This window comes from Lasioglossum baleicum, chromosome 2 (assembly GCF_051020765.1).
Source record: "Lasioglossum baleicum chromosome 2, iyLasBale1, whole genome shotgun sequence".
Classification (NCBI taxonomy): domain Eukaryota; kingdom Metazoa; phylum Arthropoda; class Insecta; order Hymenoptera; family Halictidae; genus Lasioglossum; species Lasioglossum baleicum.
In genome coordinates, this window is record NC_134930.1 from 2055860 (window position 1) to 2076098 (window position 20239).

General features: G+C 39.1%; 1 protein-coding gene across 1 annotated transcript; it reads right to left on the reverse strand.

Annotated features, from left to right (window-relative positions):
- Positions 1-1802: 1802 nt before the first annotated feature.
- Positions 1803-19799, reverse strand: LOC143216453 (UDP-glucosyltransferase 2-like). Its single transcript, XM_076439516.1, has 5 exons — positions 19002-19799; positions 12113-12483; positions 10985-11204; positions 6437-6656; positions 1803-4949 (listed from the first exon to the last, which is right to left on the reverse strand). Exons 1-5 carry the CDS (start codon positions 19486-19488, stop codon positions 4652-4654), a joined length of 1596 nt encoding a protein of 531 aa, XP_076295631.1. The 5' UTR covers positions 19489-19799; the 3' UTR covers positions 1803-4651.
- Positions 19800-20239: the final 440 nt, after the last annotated feature.

The window sequence follows — 20239 nt, forward strand, 5'->3', positions numbered from 1 at the left end:
CTGAATGACTGTTTAAAATTTTGGCAATGGAATTAAGAAGTAGTTCTCTCTCTCTCTCTCTCTTCCGCATTTATTGTTCAAAGTTAGTTTCAGAAATTGTCATGCAGCAGAGTGGAATAGACCTACAGGGGAAACCACATAAAAAAAACGCATTGACAATAGTACCTCAACGGTAATGTGGAAACCTATTGATACGGGTGTCGCCCTAATGCGCCACGCGCAGTTCATACAGTCTGGGATATGTACGGGCCTGAGGACTAGGGCCGTTACGGAGAGCGAGACGTGCGGTGGGAAAAGGAGGCGGCGCGAGCCGAGAGCGGCCTGCAGAGTCTCCTCCGTGCCGACCACTGGTTTAAAACAATGGTTCTCGGAACAGTATTCATTTCTGTATCATGACGTCACATATCGACACCCGAAGATATGGTTCCCCGAATGTATATGTATACAATAGTTCTAGGAACAGATAAACAACGTCATATATCAATATTGATGACCTTCAAAAAACCTTGAAAACGACAACAATCAGAACATTTTTTTATATCACATTATTCGCCTCTTTTAACAGTACAGTCAAACCTGTTTTATGCGATTTTTTTTGTGCGATTTGTTTTGTGCGATTTTTTATGCGGTATATGAATATCGAGATTCTTTTCGCCGTATGTTGTTATCTTAAAAAATAAATAACAATTCCGAAAGAAGTTTAAGTTCCAAAATGAGCTTCGATCGTGTATATCTGGCTATCGCGACGTTTACAAGCAGCTGATCAAACAACCGTCGCGTCGTCGCAAAAACTTATCACCGACTACATGGTAACAAAAAATAAATCAACTTTAATATCTTCATGTGACGAAAGCAATTTCGAACGAGCTCATCACGAGAATATGCGCGTTTTGGACTAGGACGAGTAGTATTGAATTATGTACATTTTGAAAATTTCTCCATGTTTAAAATGAGAAATTAAATTTTTTTTAAATGTTTTTTTGTTCTTTCTTTTTTTTGGTTTAATGCGACGCCATATAGCAAACATTTTAATAAGTAGAAAACTATTGAATTTCCCTGAAAATGTATAATCTTCTTAAAATGTACACTTAATAATGATAATAATATACTACAACTAACTAATCGGGAAGTTCTTTGTGTGACTCTTGGAGAGTCAAATAACATCCGTACCACTAACCCTCTCGCGAGCTCGCAAAGCGAGCGAGCTACGACAACCCTACTTGCGAACAACAGCAGCTAGCAACAACACCCCTCTAGTTTAATTATATATTTTGTATGGAAAGCACTTTCTCGCTATTTCGTAAAGCTTTGACATATTCTCTAAGTGAAACTTTTTTTATGCGGTCCCTCTCCACCGCACAAAAAAGTTTTCTTTAATATGTTGTGAAAAATTATTTCTTATAGCTATTCTATGAAGTTTGTAAATATTTTTTTTGTGCGGTTTTTTTCTGCAGTCCCTATCTACCGCACAAAAATAGGTTTGACTGCACAGCTTTTCTTTCTAATATTTTCTTCTATCTTCAAGCTTAACGGAGCTATTTAGGTGTCCTGTTTCTCGTGAATCACCCGGTATATTATTGTATACGCCATTTTTTACTTGTTATCTTACTTTACTAACAGTAATTATTTACTAATAATTAACCTCTTTTTAGACCATGTTTTTTATTTTCGTGGATCACTTCAGTGATTTATGATTAGTTGGAACAATTACCACCGCAATAAACATGTATATGTCACCAGGAAGCAACCGTTGAAACGCGCACGTGGATGTAAAATTTTATCTTTCAACAAGACAATGCACTTGTGTTCAATGAAAAATTATTTATTATAAAAGTATACAAAAAATTATTTTAAGAAAGTACATATAGACATTTCAAGGCCTACTAGAAGTAACATTTCATCTTCCAACGTGACCATGCACTTATGATTAGTGCTAAAACTTATTTATTATAAAAATTAAGAAAAATTACATTAAGAAAGTAGATTCATTTCAAAGCGTATATGCGTCTAAAACAAAGAGTGCTTGCTAACAGCACTCTATAGAGATATACAATATTACCTCGACTATAGTCAAGTACATCTTACACGGAAAGCAATTTAAAAGTGTTGAGGAGTGAAGAATGTGCCCGTGTAACAGCCTGTACGGTGCAGGCCTGTTACTATTAGACACGCGCCAAACACAGCCGACCGACGCCGAAGATTACCGAACGCGTCGTTCGCATAACGCGTCACTACGTACAATCCCGCCCTCCGAGACACATTCGGCGGGAAACGGACGTCGAGGTTCCGCCATCTTAACGGATACGGAAACTCGACGTCACACATCCGTTATCCCCCACCACCAACCTCCGCCTATAAAAGGCGATGCAAACGAGGCACGGGCCTCTTTTCCCAGCCTGGGCAGCATCCCAGGAACACCTTCCTACCTAACCTAGTTCCCACCGGCGCACAGTGCTGACAAATGGCCTAATATTCGGCACTTCTCTAAATTTGGTTATTAATGTATATATAGGTAATTTTTTTACAGAAAATGATATTTACCAATATAATTAATAAATTTATTAAGAAATTAACAATTTTTATTTAAACAAAAATATATTTTTAATAACTAACGTATTTAAAACGTAATTAATAATAAATGAACCATATTTAATATTAATAATAATAAACTTAGACAAATTATAATAGCATAAACAAAACTAACAAACTTAACAAAACGCTATTCGCTATCCGAGTCATCCTCGGTACTTTGAATGTGATCCAAAATGAATTATTCAATCCCGTGATCTTGCACATTTCTGATTAAATATTGATGAATTTCAGTAAAATCGCAAGATTTGCTTTTTGTTGTTGTTTCTCGAGATATTTCAATCTCTTCAGATAAATCGTCCACCCTGTATAATTATTGCAAAATTGTATTATGCATAAAAATGATTATTATATGATTATTAATAACAATTTCCACCCTAATACGCATTTTTTGCTAAAGAAATGTATTTCATATCGTGATATACACGAATATTCAATTTTTCTGTGGCGGACAAATGGCAAAATTTTGTACAAAAATCCAAATTTGTTTACGAATGTATATGTATTGTGGTAATTATTCGCAGAAAATGAAATTTAACGATATAACTAATAAATTTAAAAAGAAATTAACGAATTTTCCACAATACAACATAAAGGCAAGGTACGGGAACTTATTAAAAAGTTTATAAAATTAAGAGTAGCAGTTAGTTGCAGGCTAAACTATGAAATTCTTAAACTACAACAAGTGATATATCCGAATATGTCAAAATCTCAGGATATTTTTTGCCTTTCTCGAGATATGTTAATTTGAAGTTTTATATGCAAGTAATAAATAAAACCACCGTTGAAAATTTATACAAAAAATAAATCTACTTTATTAAATGTAAAAAGAATGCATATACCTTGGTGAGCATTTTCCATTGTACAGAATTATTATTGCAACACTGATTTACAATTAATGTAATATTATTTGATTTTTTGGACTTTAGAGAGTGCGACACATGGTAAAATTTTTTATAAAAATCTAAATTTGGTTACTAATGTCAATGCAATAGTAATTATTCACAAAAAAAAAATGTAACAATAAAATTAATAAATTTAAAAAAAAAATTAACAATATTTATGCATAAAAATTATTGTTATATGATTAATAATATCAATTACCACCTAATAAAACGTTTTGCCAAAGGAATTTATCGTACATCGTGATATACACGTGTAGTGAGATATGCCACGTTTGTCCGCACTGTGCGGCGTGACAGCATACACGCCAAACAGGGAGGGCAGCATCCCGAGAACTCCGACAGCTACCGGAGACGACTAAATGAAGGGGCAGCTTCCTCTTCATTTACCGTAGAACCGCCACGGGGAATTTCCCGACTCGTGGCCGGGTTTCCCGACCACTCCTGTCTGAACCCAGTCGCCGGTACAAGCACCAGGTCCGCGAACACGCGTCGCGTCGCGATGAACGATCACGCAAGGATCGTCCGTAGAATCACGGATCAGTAAGACCGTCCACGAGACACACGGTTCCGCGAACGTACGAACAGCGAGGAAATACAGATACACGTCGTCGTTATTTCACTGCCCGCGCACCTCGTCCATTTTCAGCTTCCGTCGATTCTCTCGCCGGTAAACGAACCCGGCGCGACGAGCTATTCCAGCACGAGAGGATACGACACCGCGACAACTTCTCCGTCGGAAGCAGAACCGTTACACCCGTAAACAATGAAAAAGTGTATAAAATTGCTATCAAAAAGCAACGACAAGAAGATTTAAAGATTTGCAAACTGCACGTGAAAGAACATCTCTCAATGTAAACAGCAGCACTCTATAGACAAAAGTCGTACATTTAACTCTATTTACAAGAAAAATTTATGATTTATCTGTTTCTTCAGATACTCACGGTGTATACATAATATTTAGTTTTTTATGTGCTGCTTATCGTGCATGCTTCTACTTAACAACACTGGTTACACTGTCCGCAATCACTAAGTCGATCAGTATGTATAGGTCGCCACACAAAACGTATAATAATCAAAATCAATAAATATATGTATTCTTATACAGGTCTGCGGTTCTTACATCGAAAGTTTGAACTTTGTGCTCTATCAATTTATAATTAACTAGTTTTATGTTTCCTCAATGTGGATATCCTTCGGTAATGATTGTAAGAGCGCACAGCCAATTTCGCAATGATACTACTTATGTTTGAAATGATTAAAACGGCTACGATCGTCAGAAATATCACAATGTCCATATCGCAGCGCTGATACCATGGTTGATGAGCTAAATTTGAACGAAGATGAGGAGCACCTTTATGACGAATCACGTACTCCGTCCACCATACTAAATGCTCCACCATATCGTACGGATTATCGTTCACGAGCTTTTTCAGTTCCACTATCCTCTGTTTATACCTGAAAAACAATGAATATAATTATACTTTCTTGCAAAACTTATCAGAAATTGGCCGACAAAAGAATGTCAATTCTCGATTCTGTATTGTGACATAGATCATAACAGGGCAGTATTTTTTGTGGCTCGTCGACACGGCAGACATCGAAAAATAGCGTATCCGTGAGACAATATACCAGTGCAATACTGAAACTTTTTTATTTTTTACTTACTTTTAATGAAATTTTACCAGTATATTTGTGACATTTTTCCGATTAAAATGATACCAAACAAGATGTTTATTCTACATGTGAAGCTTAATTTATTATTTAGCATAGTATATTTAACATATGCTATATAGCATCTCAAAAATATGTTCTCAAGGAATTAGATAAGAATTTGGCACATTAACGGAGCTACACCCCGTTGGAAGTAATTAAACGACTCATTTTAATCAGAAAAATGTAACAAATATCTTAAGAAAGGTTGTATACGAAGGAAATTGTGAAAATAGAAAAGTTAGCATCGCAATGGTATTTTGAACAATACAATAAGTTTTGAATTTTTCCGACCGTCGCGCGCGCGGTCGCTGTTTCTCTTTCTTTCTCACTCGTTATCCTCTTCTCTGCAGTGTCGCTAGACTGACTAAAGATAGTTTACGTATACATACAATCATTTCTTACGAAATCATTTTTATTATTTCAATAATTGTAAAAAAAAATCTGGAATCAGTCGTTTTGACCGGTGGTGGTAGGTTTAGTGTTAATCAGAAAAGTGCCACAAACAATTTGGTGAAAGTTCCATAAAAAAATAAAGAAGTTTTGTTATTGGATTAGTAGTAGTTCCCACCGATATGCCCGACCCGGTATCAGATTGCGCGGCATGTTTACACTACTCGATGACCGAAGCAGCTCGAGCTTCTGGCTTCTTGGCTTCTCGCGAGATATGCCACCCAGTGGAATGGGTAGGCGAAGCGACATAGAGCGGTATCCTCCGCCGCGCCGGACTTAGAATGGGACATTACTGTGTATCTATTCATTTGTTTTGCTCAATTATAAATTAGATTTATACGTGGTATCTCAGCTGCAAGAAGCTACCTAACTATCTCTTCAAATTATAAAGCTAAACATTTCCATTACGTAACATGATTGATGTCAAAGCATTTATATCCGGCAAGAATATTGGTCCTTCAATAAATATCATTCATCCTTCCATTTTTGGTATTCTTTCGAATTCAAATGGACATTTAACTGATTTCCTGTAGCCGAGACATCCTGTATGTGATACACGTTTATGAAGTGGAAGGGAAAATGTAATCAATCACGCGGACTGTTTCTCCAGTTTCCCACTCCATATTTCCCTACGAAGTCTACGAAGCGAGTTCAAGAACTTTTAACGACTCGTAGTGGGCCTTGCAAGTATGCAAAGAACGAGGATTCTGTGCGATAAATGAGGCTCCACTGTAATTCACACTACAAAATACATTTTAGTAAAAACTGTGAGTACTCACCGTTTATTATTTAAGATCTCCAGAATAGCAGCTTCCAATTCTTTCCTCGTCACAGTCGTGATTTCCATGTATTTACCAACACCAAAGGACTCCATTCTGCGCACTTGATAATCCTGGTCTGCCAATATTGGAAATCCTAATAATGGTACCGAGAAGTGCACCGCTTCCTCGCTACTTTGCAGACCTCCTTGATAGATGAACATCCTGACATTGGGGTGTCCTATACATAACAGTGTTCCACGATTAATAATCAAACTTCAATGGCTATACAAGATTCACGAGAGGATGACTATCTAAACATCTTTATTGGGATTTTAAGTATAAGAAAACACCAAAGGAAAAAATTATACTATATAAAAAAATATTTGCAATGCTCTTTCATATAAATTAATCAAACATCTATTTCGGCATTTTAAAAAATTCAACCCCAGAGGGGGTAAAAAGGGGTTGTAACGTTTGAATGACAATGGAAGGTTTAAAAATGAAAAGAAATATTAAGAGAAATACAGCGTTTGGAAGTTTAGAATCCGAGCGTTATTGACAGAACAAAATGTTATTGAAGTAATTGATGATATAATTCCGGAAAAGTTAAGTGACTAATGGGTTAAAGCAGAAGGAACAGCAAAAAAAACGTGATCTATATAAATAAAAATCAAATGCTGTTCGTTGGTAAGCGCATCACTTGAGAAAGGCTGGACCGATTTGGCTAATTTTTTTTTAACGTTCGTCATAGTCCGAATAAGGTTTTTAGGGAAAGAAAAATTGGAAAAGTTGCCCGGAAAATAATATTACCGATTACCGAGCAGCACCGCTAGATGATAGCACGGACACAGGATATGAATAAAAAAAACAAAAATCGCTAACATAGAGAAAATAACGAGCAGCTAGTCTATAATATTTTCGTCTATATCAATACGTTTTCTCCGATAGTTTCCAATTTCAATGTATGTGTTGGAGTGACATAAGAGTCACACATACTTCATGCGTTTGTTTGCGTATGATCTGATGCGTGCACAGCAGAAGCGGGCAGCTTCCCCGCGACTGTTCGATTATGTTTTATTTCGTGCGATTCTATTCTTTTTATATTACCTTCTTCTGATGGCTCACTCGCCTTTTGTCCGTGCAGTGTGCAACATCACGACTCTTATATTAAACTACACAATCTACGCGTGTCTTTTTTATTTTGGAGTAACCCCAGTCCTCAACAGTATGCCTTACTAATTTCGAGATAACTCATATTGTCCAATTCATCGTCTGAGGAGGACGAATCCACTTCCATTGCTCTTATAGAATATTGCAAGGAAATCCATGTACGAGTGGAACAGAGTCGTCCGTGAACAAAGACAGTCAACAGACAGATTTTCTGTTGTTCTTGTGGTGTGTTGATTCGTTTTGTTGTACGAAACCTTCTCAATGAAATTCACAGGGTTGCTCCACCCGAAAAAGAGTAGACAACTCAATAATTACATAAGCAACCGAAATCAATTTTCTCATCAATAACACTGTCCAACACCAAATTTCTTCCCTAATTACTGTTAGGTCCTTCTTATAGAGTTTTTTGCGCTGATTCTGAATCTGTTCTTAATTTTTCTCCTATACGCACAGTTTTTGAGGAACATGGCTTTGAAAAAAAACATATTTCTCGACTTTAAACAAATATTGTGATGTTATTATAAAAGACATTGAATTGATCTATGCAGTGTAACGTCCTAACGTCCGTCACCGGACTCCCTCCTTATATTTGTGTCACAAACAAACGTATAATTAATTAATATTAATGTCTGAGAAGACTTTCATGTGACGTCATCACATTGGAATGTGATCTCGTCAAGCCTCAATGATTTTGGGAATAACAATTTCAAGGCCTGCTCACTCAGGCATACGATCTTATTGTTTCCCCCACTGATCCATTGCCTGCTCTCTCAACCATGAAATTCTTTCTATTGTCTCCCCACCACAAATCCACCTGGCAACAGGCATATAAAAGCCAGGATCGGAGAGCAGAGAGTGAGAGTGAGAGCAGTATTTCGACTTCATTAAATCATTAGTATTTCGGCAGTATTTCGAGCATTTCAAAAGTATTCAAAATCTTCAGTAGTTGTCAGTCTGTCGAGATCATTTAATCAAGAATCACTAGTCGAAATTATCCAGTCAAGAACAATTTCATCGATATAGTACCGAATATCTATTCAATATCCGCGTAGCATTTCTGATCTACGTTTACAACGATCCGAATTCCATAGAACAGTTCTCATTGATGAACAAATCGGGACGCTATAAATTATTTATAGTTAATACCCGTGATCTGAGAGAACGCCTCCTTTCATCAAAATTCTCCTCTACGATTCACGTGCGGTTCCTACAACGATCTACTCATCAAAGTGACGTGTGCGCGTGCGACGAGGACAAAGTGCGAGTGAAAGTGAAAATCGCGTACCCATAAGAACCCGTTATCCTTTTCTCCCTCGAATTAGGCGGACTTGGTCTAGCCGTTCGGGCACCCTCTTCATTCACGGTCAGGCGGACTTGGTCTGGCCGACCAAGAATTCCTAAATCACGTCTCAAAAGCCCAACGATCGAATCACCAAAACCAATTAAAATTTCACTCGGACCGGGACCTGCGTGGTACACTCCCACGTCACCGCGAGTCGCAAGCGAAAAGTCGAAAGCGCGAAATCGAATCGTTCCCATATACTTCCAACGCCCGACTTCGGACGTTACAGCAGCAAAAGATTCTGTAGACATTCCCGAATACAGTGATATCCAATATTAATACATTATGAATGTTTAAACAATTGTAACGATCCGACTTCGCGATGCCCTGTAGCTCAAGAGTTACCAGGGTTCGTTAGGATGGTGGTAATGAAGGTTGTGCGAAGTCTGGTAAAACTCAGGTTTATTTAATAATTATTCCTGGTGCCGGGACGAGTTTCTGGCGGTACGATCTCTGTCGCGACAGCGGTAGCTGACGCGACGACGGCGACGGCGGAGGTTCGCGGTCCGGCGAGAACGCGGCGGAGAAACGGCCGGCGAACAGTCAGCCTGGTCGGTCAAGGCTCGGTCGGCGCACTTACAACTAACACTACACTAATTTACGGCGCACTTACAACTGACACTACTCTACCTACGAACTACGGACGCGGGTTAAAAGACGGGCCGGGTGCGGTCCGGACAAGCGAGACCATGCTTCTGGCGGACACGGTGCGTTGGCGATTCCGGACTATGCTACCGCGGCTGGATTCTGGACGCGGGTAAAAACGGCGATCTCGTCGTCCAGCGGTATCTGGCACGACGAGCCGGTCTGGTACGGTGCGCGAATATTCTCGCGACTTGCGGGAACGTCTTTCCGGAGACGGTGCTACGGATGCGCGGATACGTCGCGGATTCCGGTACGTCGCGGTTTCGACGGGGAGCGTCTCCTGGAGCGGTCGTCTCGACCTGCGGACTGGACGGCCTCGTCGTCCAGCAGGAACGTCTGTACACTCGAACGGAAGCCCCCGATCGAAGAGTACCGAAGCGCTCGCGTCCTGGACGCACCCAGGAGTATTCGAGCTCGTTCACTGACTGGCGAGGATGAGACTGTCTCCAGGTGAACTCCCGTGAAAATTCGTCTCGTTCTGCCTTATATAGACAGAAGACGAAAGCACGGACCACGAAGAGTGCCGCTCGCGTCGCGGCTGATTCTTCGCGGTGATTGGTGCGGGCCAGTTTCGGCAAAGTCTACAAATATGACTGCCGTTCGATCGCTCTTACTCTTAGGCCTAGACGCGGCTCGCGACGAGACGTTGTCTCGTCGCACAATCATTAAAGATAGGGAGACACCACTTTTGCCTCAATTGTTGAGGATATTTTTCAGTTTGTCTTAAAAAGTAAGGGTCCGGCGTAAAATCTAACTGTATCACGCGATAGAGCAGACTTTTATTTTGAGAAACCGCTCTTTAAAGTTTGCAACATCAACGATTTTTCGAATGAAAAAGCAAAATATCTTCGCCCGTACTAATGGCGAGCGCCACTGGCGGCAAATCATGTCGGGCGAAGATACTTTGCTTTTCGATTCGAAAAATCGTTGATGTTGCAAACTTTAAAGAGCGGTTTCTCAAGATGAAAGGCTGCTCTATCGCGTGATACATGTTTAAACATGTTTAAACATTCATAATGTATTAATATTGGATATCACTGTATTCGGGAAAGTCTACAGAATCTTTTGCTGCAAAGAACAATTCAATATCTTTTATAATAACATCACAATATTTGTTTAAAGGTAAAAAATGTGTTTTTTTTTAAAGTCATCTTTCTCAAAAACTGTGCGTCAGATTCGGAATCAGCGCGAAGAACTTTATAAGAACCGCCCAACAGTATGTTGGACAGTGTAATTTACTTTCGGCCCACTGAAATGATTAAAGAAACAAAGAAAATTGCAAGTAGCCCCTGTTTGTTGTTATAGATGCACACAACTTTTGTTTTGCATATCGAGATCCGCAGGGTGATAATCAATATTCCGTGAATCTCCTGGGAAGGTGATACATTAGATAAAATATGATACTGTACCAAGAATACTCTGCTGTGGAAGCCATTTTCCAATAAAGACATTATCCGGCTTGTTGGGCATATCCTTCTCGAATTTCCACACAATTTTATAGGGCAACTTGGCGAACACATCGATGAAAACCTGTAGGGTTTCCTTTGGCAAGTCCGAGCTCATAGCGTTGCTGCCCAAATTGAAGTAGATGAACCCTTCGGTCGCGCTGTCCACAAAGCGTTTCAAATCCTACCAGAAAAAATAGAAGATAATCATCATCTGCCTGTGTAGATGAATAATCAGGTTAACAGAAAGAACGTGCGGCTTGTTATGTTTATGGCTTGCAGGCTCAAGATGCACCCTAAGTGAAGTATTAAACTGAAGACCTGATTTAAAATTTTTGTATCAGATAAATGTTCTAATCTGCCTGCGCGAAATTTGTCTTGAATCAGTTATTTTACGCATTATTAACCTAAAAAATTGAAAGCCTTCAAGTTTCCATATTTTCAATGATAACACCGTTGTGATTTTTAAAATATATACTATATATGGTCCGTTTTTCGAGAAGACATTAGGACAACTAAAGGAGGAGATAACTAAAAAGTTGACAACATGTAAAACTACTATTAGAAAATTGAAGAAAAAAGAGACTGAAAATCTCGCTAAACCGAAGTACCGAATTCAAACAAACGGAAACTGGAATATCAACATTTTTCCAAGCTTCTGTTTGGTTGCCTGTTTCTTCAGCATAAAAGTGAATTTTCTGATGTGAGTTTTTGGTATATACAGGGTGTCCCAAAATTCGTGAAAATCCCTAAAGGGGGTGGTTCCTGAGACCATTCTAAGAGACATTTTCCTTTGCACCAATGTCAACTGCGGCTTTGTTTAGGAGTTATTAACGAAAAACACGGACCAATCAGAGCGCGCCCTGGCCCGGCGCGCCAAGCCGCGCCGGCAAGCGAGTGTCGCTGTACGCCGTGACATCGCATCGTGACGGCGCTGCGGCCCAGGGCGCGCTCTGATTGGTCCGTGTTTTTCGTTAATAACTCCTAAACAAAGCCGCAGTTGACTTTGGTGCAAAGGAAAATGTCTCTTAGAATGGTCTCAGGAACCACCCTCTTTCGGGATTTTCACGAATTTTGGGACACCCTGTATACCTCCGGCAAAGGAGACACGTTCTCCGCAACATGGAAAGAGGTGTAAGTAATCATGTTCGCAAGCTTCGGTCGGGCTGGTGTTATGGGATCAGCTTGGTTGACAAATATAAGGCTGGTGTTCTTCTGTATTTCGAGCATCGGAGGCACGTCGGTGCCGAAGTACTTTTCCACTAATTCCTGATGACGTGGATACAGATAAGTGTACGAGCGGTACAAGTATCGTGAGAGTTTAAGGAAATTGTGTAGTCTCTTCCATAATGACTGATTGGTCCCCACATTCTCCTCCATTTCCCAGGTGGACTCGTGCGATGGCAACACCAGACCACCGAGCGCGTGTTCAACAGAAGTGAAAAGTCCCAGTGAGCTCAATCCTAAATGTACACCGAAAAAAAAGATTATTTCACATGATATTTTTAACATATTAATCAGATAAATTCTTAGTAAAAGTAAATGTAGCACGATTTAATAACAGAAATACATTTATTGAAATATTTCTGCGTCATAACGGAATCATCACTGCGTTTCACTGTGGGTATTATCAATTTTTGTATAAATGTTTCATTTTTCATTCCCCAAATATGTATATTTGTTTTTCCTATTTGATTGTAATTCAGACTTTGATTCATCACTCAAGGTGACATGGATGTTTTAAATGCTTTTTACCAAATTTCTAACGCTTTCCCTTTGGAAAAATCTACAGAAGGCACCATTCTTCGGATTTGATAAATGCTAGTTTATAGAATAAATGATGAAAGTACTCTTCGAAAATGTAACAATTTGTTTAAACTAATACTTACTTTGTGTTTTATCATAATATCTGAACGATGTGCCACAGAATAATAATTGTTAAGTAAAATAAAAAAATTGATGTTAGAAGATTTTGGAAACCCCCATTTTTATATTAGAAATTTTCATATCCAATCTAATTTTTGTAACACCTAACAGCTTTGTAAGAGGACTGTTAATAAACATGGTTTATTTCCATATAATTATAGACCATTCAGTAGTCAATTTTTCTCCGTTCAGAATTTCTGATTATGAAGATCAGAAATTAGTCAATATTTATGTGGCTGATTTTATATTGGTCTAATCGCTTATGAAATAAACAGGTGTCTAATATTATCTCCTACTCTGCGAACAATTTAAGTATCATTAAAATCAAAACATGACGCTACGAAAGATTCGCATATTGAGAGCACTATTTGTAGTATGCAACTGTTTCAACACAAGCTTGTTACAAAACACAAGCATGAAAGAGGAACATGTTACATATATACGTTGAAATATTGATATCCTCGTACTCTCAGAAGTTCAAAATAGGTAGAACCTAGATATCACGGTTTTGGACGTGTACTAAAATACACGTGTACACATGGTACGTGAACCGTGTAGTACGAATTTAAGAATCCGTCAACATGGATCCAAGTACATACACGCATCTACGAATACGAATCCGTGTTCGTTTGGCACGGCACGTTCGAGTCCGACAACTGAGGCGTTATTGTTTTTCGATCGAATTCTTTTCAACTGTTGATGTTAGGAGTGAGACAATAATAAAGTCGCGGTAAATTGTTAGACTTTAAAGGTAGGCGCACACTAGACCGCACCGCGACTGCACGCCGACCACCCGCTTCCGCTGTTTTGACTTTCGTATGTGTAGTTCATAGTTCTATGTTTTACATCACGCATGGGCAAATTTTTGCTCGATCGGAGGCATTTTCGAGGGATACCCCCACTTCTCCCGGCCGCGCGTCTCGCTTCCCTTGGCGACCGTAGTGCCGTATCCCTTGAAAATGCCTCCGATCGAGCAAAAATTTGCCCATGCCTGATGTAAAACATAGAACTATGAACTACATACTACTACTACAAAGTCAAAACAGCGGAAGCGGGTGGTCGGCGTGCAGTCGCACTGCGGTCTAGTGTGCGCCTACCTTAAATCAGCGTATATTAAAATACACATGTAAAATAAATACACGAATATTTGTGAAATTAAAATACACAGGTACCTGTGTATTTAGTACAGAGATGGGTATTATTTTGCCAAAAAAATATTTGAAATACTATTTAATATTTTAGATTTTATTTTGCTTAAAGAAAATAGTATTTAATTTGAACAATCTAAACTTCGAAATAAAATATTTCTGTTTGAACAATCTGAACCTCGAAATAAAATACTTCTATTTGAACAATCTGAACCTCAAAATAAAATATTTCTATTTTAACAATTTCATCCACAAAATAAAATATTTCTATTTCAATCATCTGAAACACAAAGTAAAATATTTCTATTTTAATAATCTGAAACACACAATAGAATATTTTATTTTTTGCGTCGTTATACCTAATACTTTCAGAAATCCCATTACTTATTTAATATTTCTTATTTTAGCAATAATTTAAAGAAGAAATGGTACTTAATATAAGAAACTACATCATTTGCCACATTTTCGTTTTATTTTTTTGTTTGACTGCTGCTATTCGCATACAACAAGGTGCAGCGTTCCAAATTGGAATCCGTTAGGGTGCTCCTTCGAGGACACAGAATCAGTCCAGCAAAGCTAAAAAGTCTCTCAACTGGGGCAGAGGATGGAATAGCTGTGTTGTATTTTTAAAATGATGTTTTCATGTATTTATACTGTGGAGGATGGTAATATGGAAGAGAGGTGGAAAAAGGAAGGAGAGCGTTTCGTCCTAGGCCCGCTAGAGGACTCATCAGTAACGCTATCTAGCGGGCCCTGCCTTAGGGTAAGATCACAGTGGGTCCGTTTTCGTCCTACATCAGACATCAGCCCACACAGACGAGCGTTCGGAAGGGATGTGTTGGTGTCTTTTCGTCCGTTTTCGTCCGGCAAGGTGCTCACAGTGGGCCAGAAACCGGACGAAATGGTCAAAATCACGGGGAGCCGAAACTTTTTCAGGTACTTCGAGGGTAACAATGGACAAACCCCATGGGGCCTCGACGCTGGACGATGTAGGAGGAAGTTAAAATGATTTTGATTTTCGTCTGATGTAGGACGGAACAGCGTTCACTTCAAATCAAGAGGACACTTGGGGCTATATTATCATTATTTTTATTTTTCCAATTTCCTGGCGGTATGATAGCAATGCGCCTGTTTAAAAAACAATTGCAAAATAAACTATGAAAATAAATATTTTTTCAACTGAAATAATTTTTATTAAATACTCTTATGGTTTCACTATGTGCACCCAAAACTAAAATTATCATTGTTTTGTTAGTTTGGCAGTTATAATTTAATGAAAAAGTTGTGACACCTCATATTCCACGTCCGCATAGAACCATCAATTTTCAAGATTTCAAAGAATTCTCTTTGAGATACGTTCATATTTTACTAAAGACTGCAACATATCCAAATTTGAACAAAATTCGAAACAGGAGTTCTATTTTGCATGGAATGATACATGTGCATTAATTGTATGTAGATCAACGTTCACGGAAGTATGGATACTCGAGAATAATTAAAAACTAAAACAATTATAAGATACTGCGATTTTTAGATCAATCGTAAGCAGAATTATTTTCTTTAATTGTTGTTTATTTTAATTATCATTTCATTGATCGTCTGATTTTTGAAAAAAACTGAAACACGCCACATCCGGATAGTGTTTTCATTTTCTTAGTTTTAAAAATGTTAAGCTTAATAAATATAGATTCAAGAAAATCGTTTATCTCGCTGTTTTTAAAACGATAGTGACCTTATTTATCGGAAAGTTAAAAATGTCGCAAACTGAGTTACGTAAAGTACAACTCGTGCTGTCCGAGAAAGAGAACAATACAATGAAAAAGAAACGATTACATAGATAGATGTAAGCATGCATTTAAAGACGGCAGCATTGGTGACGCGTAAATACATATGAACAGAGAACGTATTTGAGTAACGCCTGCGTTACTTGAGGTGTGAGCGTAAATAATGACTGTCCTGCGCTAATACATTTTGATCATCAATTTAACGATGTTGCGAAAACAAATTTTTGGGTTACGACCGCGTTTTCGACCGCGCGATTTTTGTTTGTGGTTGTTCGACCGCGCGGATGCGTGTGAACGAATCCATATACGCTAATGTAAGACCTCGTTCAGACACGGCGAAATCCGCGCGGGCCTTATTTACATTAGCGTTTATCTATTCGTTCACAGTTCACACGCAACCGCGCGGTCGAACAATCAAAAGCAAAAATCGCGCGGTCGAAAATGCGCGGATTCCGCCGTGTCTGAACGGGGTCTCATGTCAAACATGTCATCAATGTCGTCATTATACAACAATTGCAAAGCTGTTTGTTGCAATAATTTTTCTGTATTCCTGTTTACTGTTTGATGGGGCAAAATTTCTAGTTCGTTTTTTATTATGCTACAAATTTTATTTCTCATGTGAAGAGATCTGTGCTCTAGATCTGTATATCGGGGGTCGAGGAAGCTAGGATTTAATGATATACTACTATTGCTATCTTCATTAAAATTGAGCTGAAACCGTTGCGTTATTTCGGGAAGTACCGTTTCTTTAAATATGCGAATAACGTCATTATCCGTTTCTTGAGAATTAAAAAGATTTTCTAATAATTTTTTAAGCAATAGTCTTGACAATTGTATTGAATTATATTGTCAATAGTATTGACAATGATGCATTTTTTTCTCCACAAAACAGCGTGGTTTCCCATTGATATTCAATGCAAACACGTCCACTTAAATCAACTGCCTAAAGCAAGCTATTTGACAGGTCGATTCGGAGTGTATGGTATGTTCAAGGCCGGCGCGAGGCAGGTTCAGCGCGTTCACCGGAACCCGGCCTCGCGTTTTAAAAGGCCCCGCGATCTACGAAAACTCATCAGACATTTTGCAGGACCCCCTGTACAGGGTATCCCAAAATTCGTGAACTTCCCGAAAGGGGGTGGTTCGTGAGACCATTTCAAGCGACATTTTCCTTTGCAAAAATGTTATCGGCGGCTTTGTTGCAGTCGGCCCGACGCGCCAACTCGCGTCTAGGTCGTGCTCTGATTGGTCCATGTTTTTCGTTAATAACTCCTAAACAAAGCCGCGGATAACATTTTTGCAAAGGAAAATGTCGCTTGAAATGGTCTCAGGAACCACCCCCTTTCGGGAAGTTCACGAAGTTTGCGGAAAATGCACTCTCATAATCCACTAATCGATGACAACTTGCTACACACTGACATGAGTTCAAGATTTTCTCTCCCGTCTTTGCATTGAAATATTTCGTTGCAGCGGGTTGCAGACGTTGACATTAAATCTTGATATCAAACGTTGTCACGTCTGCAACACGGGTGCAGAGGACATTAGGTGTGTTAAGTTAATTACCCAATTAGAAAACACCGATTTTGAATTTTAAGATGCAAGACATTCTTTTAGTAGCGATGATTCAGTTTGAAGGCGTGACAAAAATCATCAAAGTTCAGTGTAACTCCATAAAGTCCTTATATCCTGGAAACTATTTCAGATAAGAAAGTCCAAACGCTTTCAGAGGAATGTACTTTTTACGAGAAACTAAACTATACAGGGTGTCCCAAAATTCGTGAAAATCCCGAAAGGGGGTGGTTCCTGAGACCATTCTAAGAGACATTTTCCTTTGCACCAAAGTCAACTGCGGCTTTGTTTAGGAGTTATTAACGAAAAACACGGACCAATCAGAGCGCGCCCTGGGCCGCCGCGCCGTCACGATGCGATGTCACGGCGTACCGCGACACTCGCTTGCCGGCGCGGCTTGGCGCGCCGGGCCAGGGCGCGCTCTGATTGGTCCGTGTTTTTCGTTAATAACTCCTAAATAAAGCCGCGGATAACATTTTTGCAAAGGAAAATGTCGCTTGAAATCGTCTCAGGAACCACCCCCTTTCGGGATTTTCACGAATTTTGGGACACCCTGTATTAATAGTTTTTTGCGGAAGTCATATATAATTACAGATTTTGTACTTTTATTGAATTTTTTGACCCTTGAAAGCGAATTATGGATGCGAAAAAATATGACTTGCATTTCTTTAATGTACCAATATTCTAATCGGTATCTTCAAGTTGGGTAATGTCCCATGTAAGCGATTGCGATGACCACGGTGCGGCTTTACAAATAATGTTAACTACTCCAGTAACATTGGCTTTTGCTGATCGTAGTTTCTCGCGGTTGAAACTAATAAAAAATGATCTTCGATCATCAATAAGCCAAGACCGATTTACGATTTAGATAAGACCGATCTCTGTCTACTCTTACAATAGAAAGCGAAGTAGCAAACTCAATCAATTTTGATAACGTAATCAAAGATTTTACGGCGGAAAAAGCGAGAAAAATTATGTAATATTTATCTTACAAAAAATATGTGTAATTTAAGTAGAGGATTTGAATGTGTACTCTGGCCCCGCACAATTTTTGACCCGGGACCCGCAAAAGGTCACACCGGCACTGGGTATGTTCACATCAAGGACGGATATTTTCAACAACGATATGTTTTTGCTGCTACCAATATCATCTATGTGTCAGGCTACGAACTTTCTGAATGACCTGGTACTAAAAAATATGTAGTGCCATTTTAAAAAATGTAGGTGACCTCCATGCTTCGGAAACAAATTTCTTTTTTCATTTTTTTCTATTGCAATTTATGACCGACTAAAAACTAATTTTTTTCCAAACATTTTTTATCTGACAACCAAAAGTGCCCGAAAAATCGTGGCAACGGTTACGTGGGATACCCTGCGTATGTAGTTAACGCGTTCTGTGCCACCAGTGGTACACGCGGCCTGAATGGTTATAACGATAACGTGTACCATCGGTGGCACGGAACGTGTTAATGAATGAAGGTGTCACAGTTATACAATTCACCTGTACTGTAGATTAATCTTTAGCATAAATTGTAATAGGTAAATGTGAAGGAATACCTATTAACGGTGCGTTGAACCTATGAGCGAAGACAAATGTAGCGGGCGCCGTGAGCATCTCCGCCATCACGAGGTCGAATTTCTCGTTGCTGTTGGGCGCGTAGATTGCTTGCATATCCGTGTGGTTAAGTGCAAGTTCGGTGAAATCGCGAGTCATGTCAAACAGATAATTTTCGACGAACGACAACCAGTCAGCCTTGTCGAATCGAAGCTTAACAAAACTGACGGCGGACCTGAGGTCCTTGTACGCAGTGTCGCCAAGGTCGACCTGCTTGAACGTAGTGGAGTTCACGTTCGGGATCGGAAACGGTGTGACGAACACGATTTCGTGGCCGCGTTTGTGCAGTTCAAGCAATAATCGCCGGTGCGGAAGCTGGTGACTGTAAGAAGGTGTCGGGACGAGCGCTAAGATCCTGGCTGGCTCCGTTTGTCTGACGATGCACAGCAGGCCGATGACCAAGACCAAGACGGGCAGAGCGAACTTCATCGTTGACGAGAAGCACTGATCAATTTCCGAAGCTGGACGCGAAGCACTAATTACTACATCTGACACTACCGTGGATTTAAATAAGTTCAGCTTTATGAAAAAACAGTATCAGTAACGCAATCCATAGTACTGCTGCGTCACGATGTCAATGTGGGGTATTATAGCAATTCATCGTCCACTACATTACGTCTCAGCACGTAATACCGGCCGTGAGGCTAGAAAATCTATTTACAGTAATTCTTCAATGGAATTCCTGGGTCGCCTGTGCGATCGAAGTCCAGTGTCTACTCACTCCACTGCCGGCCAACGCAACGCTGCGCTCTAGTGGTCTGAGAGCGGCAGAAAACGGCAAAAACCCTAGGAAAGCTTTATTTCGGGGGAAATCTCGACAAAAAATGTTTGTAACCGTTCTTGATCACGAAAAATAATAAATACATTAAAAAATAAGTAATACATTAATAATAAATAATAAATTTTACACTTAAATTGAATATAAAATAAATTTTAAATGAAATATAATTCAATTTAAATTAAAGATAATAAAAAATGATTCCTCTCCATATAAAATAACTATTAATTTAAAAAACAATAATTTCATGTCAATTAAAATAAAATTAAATAATTTCATGGAAAGGGCCTAGCCGATTAAGATGGTCAAAACTGCCCTTAGAGCTTTTTCAATGGCTATTGAACCATTCGAAAGCTGCCCAAGAAAAACCCCTCTGAGTAAAATTTCAGCCCTCTAGCTTGC